Raw genomic sequence first — 10907 nt, 5'->3', positions numbered from 1 at the left:
TTTACACAAGTGTTTTGATGCAGTTTTAACGTATGAGTCTTCACTAAGACAAGTTGGGAGATATACCTACAAAATAGTGAGACGCTCAAGTCAGATTTTGTGTAAGTAAATTTTTCACGTAGAAAAAGATATGTACTTTATGTTTAACACATTCATATAGTGGATAAATAATCAACTTTGGAAGATATCCCTCGAAGTTACCTGCAAGTGATAAGACAACAAGCTATTTTCATTAGTCCTTATTGTGAGTGACTTGAGATAAAGTTTTTGCAAAAATATATCGGCGGCAAAGTTGCAGAAGCAACATGACTGAAACAACCTTTGTTAACTAAAGTCTTTTTCTTCCTGTGTAGCCTTTAAATGTGGGTTTTTTCTATGGCATAGACTTAATATATTTAGGGTAAAGTATTTTTTCTGTCAATGAAAATAAATTATTTTCGATGATCACAAAACGATATTGTTTTGTGACGAAAATTAAGGTTTTTTTTGTAATTTTAATTTATTGTAAGATTATATTAGTGTTTATCATTATAATTTTTCAATCTTACAGTTCCAAAACGACATCATTTTAAGCTCACTGAAAATAACTTTATCTCTAATGAAAAAAATACTTTCCCCGTATTCATTCCATATCAGATTGGTTTCCCAAATATCTTCACTGAATGTTTAAAAATTCAGTGATTAGTTGTTACTGATAAGCTAAACAGAGAGAGAATTGTTGACGCCTGGACGGTTATTCGTTGCCGTTGCTGTTAGTGTCAACTGTTTTGTCATGCAGAATTCGCTTCAACCAGACCATTACTTGTTTGTACGCATTATTATGTGGTGCTTAGATGATGGGTTTGAACGACTTACATTCAAGAGTAATTATTAATTTATTGTTATCACAATTTCTACTCCCGTCCATAGTTATTAAAATCGAACCGACCCAGTCGGGTTGAATCGAGAACTGGTAAATCGGTCTGGTTGAAGCAATGGATCGGTCATGCATCAAAACCGGTGCGACTCGGTCAGTTTTCATAAAAATCGGTGACCCAGTCGGTTAACCGCTGGCCCGGTCTTAAGAAAAAAAAAAAATTCCAAATTTTTGTTTTTTCAAAAAAAAATCATAATAGCCATATTTGATTTTTTTTTTGATTATTTACTTACATAAGTTATGTACCTACAACACTAATATTATCTCAATTATGTACTATGCATACAATTTTGAATTAATTTATAGTTAGAGATGTCATTTTCTGAACCTAAAGCACCATATCATGATCATTATATTTTTGTTTGATTTTTTATTTGATAATAATATGTGATTTATTATTTTTTGTATTAAAATATTTGAAATTTTTATCATTTTTTTAAATATTTGAGTATATTTATAATTTTTTAATATAAATTATAAAATTGCATATAATTACCGTGTCATACGGTTGAACTAATGACCCACTTATTGAACTAGTAACCCAGTGATCTGGTACCTCAACCGGATCAATGATCGGGTCGATTTTAATAGCATTGCTCCCATCTTTAATTTACTTTGAATGATGAATTTAATTCGAGTAACTATCTTTTTAGTTAACAAACCACAAGGACCCTTTATATTTTTTATTTTTTGATTTCTTACTTATTTTAAAAGGTATAAAAGATAGAGCTATTTAGATTTTTTAAAAATATTTGAATTTAAAAAAAATTGACTTTTGACTTTTTTTTTTTTAGAATTAAAATTTTTTAGCTTTAAAAAAAATAAATTTTTAATTTTTTTGTGACTTCTATTTTTTTTAAAAATAGATATTCAAACAAACGTTATAATAAAAGTGTTTTTTTTCTAAAAAAACAACTTTTGGTTAAAAATAATCCATCCAAACAGACCATAATTCCTTCGTTCATGATCAACTATTCTGCCCCCTATAAACAAATTCGAGAATGAAAAACAAAAACCCAAGGGAAGTATATGTATATCCGAAATTTAATTTTAAACAGTAAGCGACTTTGGGATTCTAATCTTAATTTTGTAGCATCACAATTCAGAGTCGCGACAAAAACAGTGGGAATGGGAATTGGGATTCCCACCATCACTAGTTTCACTTTTGCCGTCACATAGACTCCAATTCCTCAAAGCAAACACATCCTCAGCCTTATTTAGCATATCTCTCTTCGGTGACTAGAATATTCTTCCCTCCACAATTACCTCGAATCCACGTTGTCCAATGTGATATCGCCATCTCAGCAGAGCACGTGATCTCTCCACGTAATCCCATCAAGTATCGCCAACACCCCGAGAAATCCTACGTGGAACAACACGTATACAATCAAGCTTCCAGAGAATTTCCGAAAAGTCTGAAAATCCCAACCGTTAAAAATCTCAAGCTCGGCTCCTTCTTGGGTCAGGTTCTTTTGTTCGGAAGCACTTTCTGCTTTGTATTCTCCAAAAACAAAACAACGAAACCTCTCGTGAGGTTGAGGTTTGGACATGGCGACCCAGCGTCAACCTTCGACGTCTTCGGACGCGTTTTCGTTCCTTTCCAAGGGTTGGCGGGAGGTTCGAGATTCGGCAGACGCGGATCTCCGGTTGATGCGTGACCGAGCCAACTCCTTCAAGAACCTAGCGACGTCGTTTGACAGAGAGCTCGAGAATTTCTTCAATTCGGCGGCTCCGCCCTTCTCCGTCCCGGCCATGCGCTCTCCTCCGCCGCCACCGGCGGAGATCGAATTCATGAAGAAGCTGCAGCCGAAGCTATCGGAATTTCGGCGTGCGTACTCGTCCCCCGATTTCAGCAAGAAGGTTCTGGAGAAATGGAGGCCGAGGTCGCGGATTCGAATCGACTTGTCCGCTATTAAGAACGCAATTGTGTCGGAGGATTGGATTTCGGATTTCGAGAGAGGAAAGAGGAAAGAAGAGAGTGAAACTCAGGATTGGGAGCCAATTCGAGCCCTGAAGACTAGGCTCAAAGAGTTTGAGAAGCGCAGTTCCTCTTTTGATGGTTTCAAGAACAGTGAATTCCTTGAGAAATTCAAGGCAAGCTTGGTATGTACTTCTCTCTTCTCCCTTCTTTACGAACTTGCTTAGTATGAATTTTGGGGTTTCAGTGTGTGCTTTTACTTTTGCGTTATTTTACTCTTCAAAATTTTGGGGTTTCAGTTGTTAGTTACAATAGGGTTATATTGTTCAGTGAATTCCTTAAGAAATTCAAGGCAAGCTTGGTATGTACTTCTCTCTTCTCCCTTCTTTACGAACTTGCTTAGTATGAATTTTGGGGTTTCAGTGTGTGCTTTTACTTTTGCGTTATTTTACTCTTCAAAATTTTGGGGTTTCAGTTGTTAGTTACAATAGGGTTATATTGTTCAGTTGCTGTGCGGGTTTTTGTGACTTGTTCATGGAGAGCAGAAATATTCTTTTTTATGAGTGTAGTTTCATAAGAAAAATTTGGTTGGGTACTCTCTTGGATTTTCATGTGGCCAAAGTCATTCATTCTTTGGAGAAACAGCTTGCTTGGCTAAACCATTTTATTCGTCGAAGCATATTTTCTACTGAAGATGGTCCGTGCAATTGGAGGATTAAGGTTACCGATAGAACTTAGAAGATTTATTCCCTGTAAAAAAACCTTTCTTTTGGTGAAAGTTGTAGGAATACTGGTAGACCTTGGGTGATAGCTGTTAGTAGCTATAAACTTGCTTGTTGTGTTGGCTTGCTGTTGTTGCTACTTGTTTTAATAAATTTAATTATTCATTGAAAAGGATAAAAATATAAATTGACATAATCCTTGCAAGAGCCTCATTTTGGGGATGATTCATCGTTGGAAGAGAAGTGAGGCCAACCCATTTGTTGGTTGGGATGGTGTGGTTGTTATGGTTTACTTATTTATTTTCTGTGAATCACATGTCAAGCTCATACGTGTGATTTACCGCTATTAAATGTTCTTTATATGATGAGTATTTAGTAGTTCGTATTTTTTAACTGGTTTTGTGATTGATAATATATGTTTTTATGCATTTGAGCATAAATTCGATAAGTACTTTATTTCTAAGAATTTACACGTTCGTTTCTTGACTTTCTTGCAGAAATCAATGTGCAAGGAACCTGAAGAGTCAAAGGTTTGTGTGTCATTTGTTTATTATCTTTTGTTCACATAAATATGCCTGGTCAAATATTGTGATCTTTTGCATAAAAAGAAGAAGAATAATTTGTATGTGAATGGAAGGCTCTAACTTTCCATGGACTACTATGCATACATATGGTACCTCGTAGAATATACCAGTCCATGTATCCTAAGGTTCCTCTGGGGATAAAATCCCACTACTCTTTAAATTTTGATTAGCTACGTATCAAAAAATATCTCCTTCAGTTTGTGTGGGCATAGATTTTTTTACTTGTTATGTCATTTTCATGTTAGTAACATTATGTTTTAATTGAGACATCAGAACACTCAGTTAGGAGAAGATTTGATACATGATGCTAAAGAAATGAGGGCTAAGCCACTGAAACATGATATGAATGCTATATTTAAATATTCAGTTCATGATAAGGATGTCATTATTCTACATGTGTTTTTAACTTTCCTGTGCACTGATTCTTGATGTTCTGAATTTGGGCCCTTAATTTGAATCATGAACTATGGTTAACATTTTCACACATCTTTTGCAGGAAGTACCACCATTGGATGTACCTGAACTTCTGGCCTACTTTGTGAAACAGTCTGGACCATTTTTGGATCAACTTGGAGTCAGAAGAGGTACATAGTTATGCATAAATTATATGGGTTTCATTGCCATGCTTTCCTGCTCTATATATCTTATCTGGAAGTTTATGTCTGTGTTTTGTTTTAATCACTAAGCTTTTCTAGCAACATCTCTTACAATGGAAAGTAGTTTTCTGTTTCAACATTCCTGTTTTCATTAATCACCAAGATGGTTCCACCCTTTTTTAACTCTTAAAACAATTATATGTCTTTCTCTTCTTGGAGTAATAAAATGGGAGCAAATAATCTGCCAAAAGTGTGTGATCCACAATTAAATATTTTCATTTGCTTGAAAAATCGTATTGTACTCTAATTTTAATATAAGGTGAGGGAGTATAAAACAATCTTGGATTAATGTGAGATTTTGTGAGACTTTCAAACGATGTAATATTTTGTAATAAAATTCATTCTATAGTTATTCAACATTGAATTTATCACAAAACTCATCAATTAATAACTTTCTATAATATTTATTTCTCATAAAATTTGCTGTAGGGTTGAAAGCATACTTTGTGTATATCATGCTTATAAAATTGCATACTAATCCAAGATCTTTTTGTACTCCATCAAAATGCCTTGAAGTTAATTTAGAGAAATACTGCTCAAATTAAATATTAACCATTTGATCATAAACTTGTTCTTGTTTAAATTGTCTGAAATTTGTCATTTAAGAATTACATTATTATATTTTAATAGTTGGATTGATGTACCAAATGTATTAGTCAGCAAGTGTTAATTTCATTTTATCTGCCCTTCAGTTTTGATGATTTGTCCAAATGTGATTGCATTGCAGACATATGTGACAAGATAGTAGAAGGCTTGTATAGCAAACACAAGAACAATCTTCTACTGCAGTCCCTGTCTGGGGAAGAAACTTCTGTTGTTGGGAATGGAAACATAAATGATGAATTGGATTCGCGAATAGCAAGTGTCCTTCAGAGCACTGGGCACCGGTGTGATGGTGGACTCTGGACAGACCATGCAAAGCATGATATTTCAGACAATGAAAGACATGTTGCAATAGTAACAACTGCTAGTCTTCCATGGATGACGGGAACAGCTGTAAACCCACTATTTCGAGCTGCATATTTATCACAATCTGCAAAGCAGAGAGTCACACTGCTGGTTCCGTGGCTTTGTAAATCAGATCAAGAACTAGTTTATCCCACCAATCTCACTTTTACTTCACCAGAAGAGCAAGAAGTTTATATACGTAACTGGCTTGAGGATAGGATTGGTTTTAAGGCAGACTTCAATATTTCTTTTTATCCTGGGAAGGTAACTTTTTTATAAAGCTATATTCTAACATGTTTCATATTATTACTGTCAATTCTTACACTTTGTCCTTCTTGTGTGTAGTTTTCAAAAGAAAGGCGTAGTATAATACCTGCTGGAGATACTTCTCAATTTATACCATCCAGGGATGCTGATATTGCTATCCTGGAAGAACCAGAACACTTGAATTGGTATCATCATGGTAAGCGGTGGACGGACAAATTCAACCATGTTGTTGGTATTGTGCACACAAATTACTTAGAATACATCAAGAGGGAGAAAAACGGGGCACTCCAGGCATTCTTTGTAAAACACATAAACAACTGGGTTACAAAAGCATACTGCCACAAGGTATGAGAATTATCATCCTAGTTTTTAAACTTGGATTAACTGTGGAAATATTAGAAATGAATTTGGTGTTTTTCTTGATTAATTTGTCATGGAGTTCTATTATCAGAAGAGAATTAAACGAGACAAAAGGGGCTAAATTTTTTATGATTTATATTCAGGTTCTTCGTCTCTCGGCTGCAACTCAAGATTTACCCAAGTCTGTAATTTGCAACGTTCATGGTGTGAATCCCAAGTTCTTAAAAATTGGAGAGAAGATTGCTGCAGAGAGGGAGCTAGGGCAGAAAGCCTTTACAAAAGGAGCATATTTCTTGGGAAAGATGGTATGGGCAAAGGGCTATAAGGAGTTGATAGATTTATTAGCAAAGCATAAGGCTGACCTTAATGGCTTCAAGTTGGATGTATTTGGAAATGGAGAGGATGCCAATGAAGTTCAGAGTGCGGCTAGAAGGTTGGATTTGAATGTCAACTTTCAGAAAGGAAGAGATCATGCAGATGATTTTCTTCACGGGTAAGAATAATTTGAAATGAAGCTTCAATTTTTAAATTAAGATATATTTACGGGAAACGTTGTTGTGAAACATACATAAATGATTTTATGTTAGGGAAAGTGCAGTCACCAAAACTGTTCTTTTCATACACGTATAAATACAGCTTCACCTACACAGGATACCTGCTCATGCTTTACGTACCCAGACACTAATACCGAACTTGTTTTTATTAAATTTGGTTCCCCTTTTGACATATTTTATCTACTGTATTGAAGGTACAAAGTCTTTATAAATCCTAGCATTAGTGATGTGCTATGCACAGCTACAGCTGAGGCACTTGCAATGGGAAAATTTGTGGTTTGTGCTGATCATCCATCAAATGAGTTCTTCAGGTCGTTTCCCAACTGTTTAACTTACAAGACATCTAAAGACTTCGTGGAAAAAGTGAAAGAAGCATTAGCAAATGAGCCTTATCCTCTTACACCTGAGCAAAGATATCAACTTTCTTGGGAGGCTGCTACTCAAAGATTTATGGAATATTCCGAGCTTGACAGTGTCTTGAACAAGGAAAAGGATGGTCCAAAGTCAAGTGCAGATAATGGAAAGCTCATTGCTAAGTCAGTGTCAATGCCTAATTTGACAGACCTAGTAGATGGAGGCTTAGCATTTGCTCACTACTGTCTCACTGGGAACGAATTCCTGAGATTATGTACTGGAGCAATACCTGGGACACGTGACTATGACAAGCAGCACTGCAAAGATCTTCATCTCTTGCCCCCTCAGGTAGAAAATCCTATCTATGGCTGGTGAATAGATTGACTAGTTTGTGTGTGTGCTGGAGGAATCCTTGTGACCCCAGATTATGTGACAAGAGCACTGCATAAACCCTGCCTTTTTGTAGAAAATGTTATCAATGGCTGGTGAATAGATTTAGTGTTTGAATTTGTAGTTTCTGCTTTGTGTAATAGTTATTGATTGTAATTAGGAGCCTGCTAAGTTTTCAATCCTTAATTTTTGTATTTGTATTTGTTTTTGTAAGTGATGTAGTTTATTATTTTCAAAACACATGTAGAACGATATTGTTCAGTTCTACCATGTAATGACAAAAACAGAACGTTCTCCCACGTAACTTGTGGGTGCATACTGTAATGAATATGCATCAGTTTAACATGGAATAACTGTTCAGTTAATATGATAACCCAAGTGCACAAGCCAAAATGGTTGCAGTGGTTATTTCCTTGAAACTTCAGCCAAGTGTCATAAGTCACGATAATTGAGAGAAATGGCCGTCCACGATATTTGTTGTTAACAGCTTGAACTGGGGACGGAATATCCCCACTCATCAGGACTGAGTAACACTTATTGTAACAGTTGATACAGATCAGTACGAGGACATTCTGGAGTGCCCACTTTCCACAGAAATCTCTGGTGATTTTTGAGGTTAGTGGGAAGGAGGGAGAAGTGGAGGAATAAAGGGCATTGCTGCTGTGACATGTGTTGACCTTGATCTGGGATAATCTTCTTTCTAATTTTTTTTAGTGCCAAAAAAGAAAAGAAAAAAAATGGCTCTTTCGATCAAAAACAATTTTTTTTTAAAAAAAAAAATCATTTGACGAGGGGTGTTTTGTGTGTGTGTGTGTATATATATATATATACGAGTTCGCTTTTTCTACAGTCAATGTAGATAACTTATCTACATTGAGCTCAAAACGACGTCGTTTTGAGACGGAAATCAAGGTATTTTTGTAATTATAATTTATTTTAGGGTTATAATAGTCTTTTCTATCGTAATTTTTTAATTTTTCAACCCAAAACGACGTCGTTTTGAGAGCGAATGTAGATAACTTATATATATTCATTTTAGAAACATTAAAGCATATATATATATATAGAGGTAGGATCCTTTGACACCGGTGTCAAATTTCAATTTTGACACCTCATCTAAGAGCCGTTAGATCAAAAAAGATCAATGGTGTCACATGTTTGCAAATCAGAGTCGTTGATCTTTTTTGATCTAACGGCTCTTAGATGAGGTGTCAAAATTGAAATTTGACACCGGTGTCAAATTTGAAGTTTGACACCTCAGCTGAGAGTCGTTAGATCAAAAAAGATCAATGGTGTAACATACTTGCAAATCAGAGTCGTTGATCTTTTTTGATCTAACGGCTCTCAGATGAGGTGTCAAACTTTAAATTTGACACCGGTGTCAAAGGATCCTGCCTCTCTCTCTCTATATATATATATATATATATATATGGGAAAAGTGTTTGTCATTTTAAATGACATAACGTTATGTCATTTTAAGAAAGATATAGACACAAAATATCAATTTTTATTTAAAATTTAAATTAAAAAAAATCATCCACTCTCTTTCATGATTTTCATTTCTTGTGTCTATCTCTCTCCTAAGATGACATAATTTATGTCATTTAAAATGACAAACACCAAACTCTATATATATATATAAACACTATCTATTTTTTAAATTTTAGAATAGAAATTAGATAATATCTCTAACATGTTTTCGCTCTGGTTTACAACTTTTTATTCTCATAAAAAACACAGAAAATTAAGAGTTTTTATTAACGGTTATGTTTATATCATTTTATATGAGATAAACAACTCTTCTATACAGACAAAAAGAGGTTGGGTCCCACCACTCTTTTTTCTCTCTCCTTTTACCTGTGGTTCTACTTATACTTTTATTTCTACAACATGAGATAAATTTTTTTCCTCCAACATAAGAAAAATATATCCCTTTTATTAATGGCAATGATGTAAACATTGAACCATTTTGGATTTGCCTTCTCAAGAAACAATTCGAATTTTCCGTACCTTCCCTAACCACATTATCATAAAGTGCGTAAATTAAGCTAAACCAAACTCTCAGTTCCAATTTGTGTCCGAAAGTTATATCATTCCCAACATACCCAAGAATTACATTTGGAAAAAATAAAATTGTTTTCTTTTGCAGTGCTGCCTCTACTATTAAGATCATCATAGAAACGTTTGCTTGACGAAGACAACCCTATAGATAATTTTCTTTTTTTGTTTTATTACTTTTAAACTGTTCTAAAAGAATTTTATCAAATATAATTTTCTTCTTTTAATCTGAAAAATAATTCTTATAATATTCTACAAAATAATTTTAGAAAAAAAAAAACTATAAACAAACAGGCCCATTTTTTCTTATAATCTATTTTACAAAATAGTTTTAGAAAAGAAAAGAAAAAACCCATAATCAAACAGGCCCATTATTGAAGGAGTACGAATGAAAATTTAAAGTTTTCAACTCAAGTCCAACCCGTTTAGGTTGAACATGTCATGAAGCGTCATACCTTCATGGGGGGAGGAGTTTGTAACTTCTTATCCTACTTTGGCTAATTCATAAGTGACGTTGGAATAATTGATATTTTGTAAATTATTGCATGATTTATGAGCAAGTTTCAATTTTTGTGTTGGTAAACGATTTATAATTTTATTCTAAATTTTGGATAAAATTAATAGTTTGTTTTGATATTATGAAAAATTCTTCATTATCTTGAGTTTTTCTATACCAATAAAAGTTGAGTGACTTACAACTGACTTCAGCATTAATTTTTTTTTCTTCCAGTCGTAACCTTTTCGATTGAGGAGACTCCATACAAATTAGTAGGCCTAATAGATAATTTTAAAGTGGAAATGGATACTCTTACGTGGAAAAGTGGTCATGTGATTATGTTATTTGATCACAACTAGGGATGTTCGCGGTCTGAATTAGATTGATTTTGGAAGCAAAAATCATCTGATCCAATTCCTTCGGTTTGATCATGTAATAATCCATTCGGTTTGGATTTTTTTTCAAATCCGATCCGATCCAATCCAATTTTTTTGGGTTTGGATTGGATCGATTTTTGGTTTTTTGAAAAATCCTAAAATTTGTTTCATGATTATTGTGCAAATAACATCTTTTGTATATATTGGCTTCGTAATTTTTTTTTTAAATACAAAAGCATCATTAAACGATAATATAATTTTTTTTTGGACAATTACATACGAAGCTCTACATTGATGAAATTTTGCT

General features: G+C 34.1%; 1 protein-coding gene across 2 annotated transcripts; it reads left to right on the top strand.

The window, feature by feature from the left end:
• The first annotated feature begins 2384 nt into the window (after positions 1 to 2384).
• Positions 2385 to 8027, top strand: LOC133306196 (digalactosyldiacylglycerol synthase 1, chloroplastic). Of its 2 annotated transcripts, none has more exons than XM_061506478.1 (7): positions 2385 to 3019; positions 4054 to 4086; positions 4637 to 4724; positions 5650 to 6008; positions 6090 to 6356; positions 6515 to 6864; positions 7120 to 8027. In XM_061506478.1, exons 1-7 carry the CDS (start codon positions 2465 to 2467, stop codon positions 7652 to 7654), a joined length of 2187 nt encoding a protein of 728 aa, XP_061362462.1. In that variant the 5' UTR covers positions 2385 to 2464; the 3' UTR covers positions 7655 to 8027. The 2 variants fall into 2 exon arrangements, with proteins under 2 accessions (XP_061362462.1, XP_061362461.1); XM_061506477.1 differs by having other exon boundaries at positions 5524 to 6008.
• The last annotated feature ends 2880 nt before the right edge of the window (positions 8028 to 10907 follow it).

The sequence above is a fragment of the Gastrolobium bilobum genome, unplaced genomic scaffold, assembly GCF_033153095.1.
Source record: "Gastrolobium bilobum isolate Gb01-03AN ecotype WA unplaced genomic scaffold, APGP_CSIRO_Gbil_v1 utg6649, whole genome shotgun sequence".
Taxonomy (NCBI): Eukaryota; Viridiplantae; Streptophyta; class Magnoliopsida; order Fabales; family Fabaceae; genus Gastrolobium; species Gastrolobium bilobum.
This window is presented reverse-complemented; position numbering and strand designations above follow the sequence as displayed.

What these genes read in the sequence shown, in the direction of transcription:
- LOC133306196 (XM_061506477.1), top strand. Translation starts at nt 2,465, where the DNA reads ATGGCGACCCAGCGTCAACCTTCGACGTCTTCGGACGCGTTTTCGTTC. An exon ending in AGGAACCTGAAGAGTCAAAG is followed by an intron (nt 4,087 to 4,636) that starts GTTTGTGTGTCA and finishes CATCTTTTGCAG; the next exon opens with GAAGTACCACCATTGGATGT. An exon ending in TTTCTTTTTATCCTGGGAAG is followed by an intron (nt 6,009 to 6,089) that starts GTAACTTTTTTA and finishes TCTTGTGTGTAG; the next exon opens with TTTTCAAAAGAAAGGCGTAG.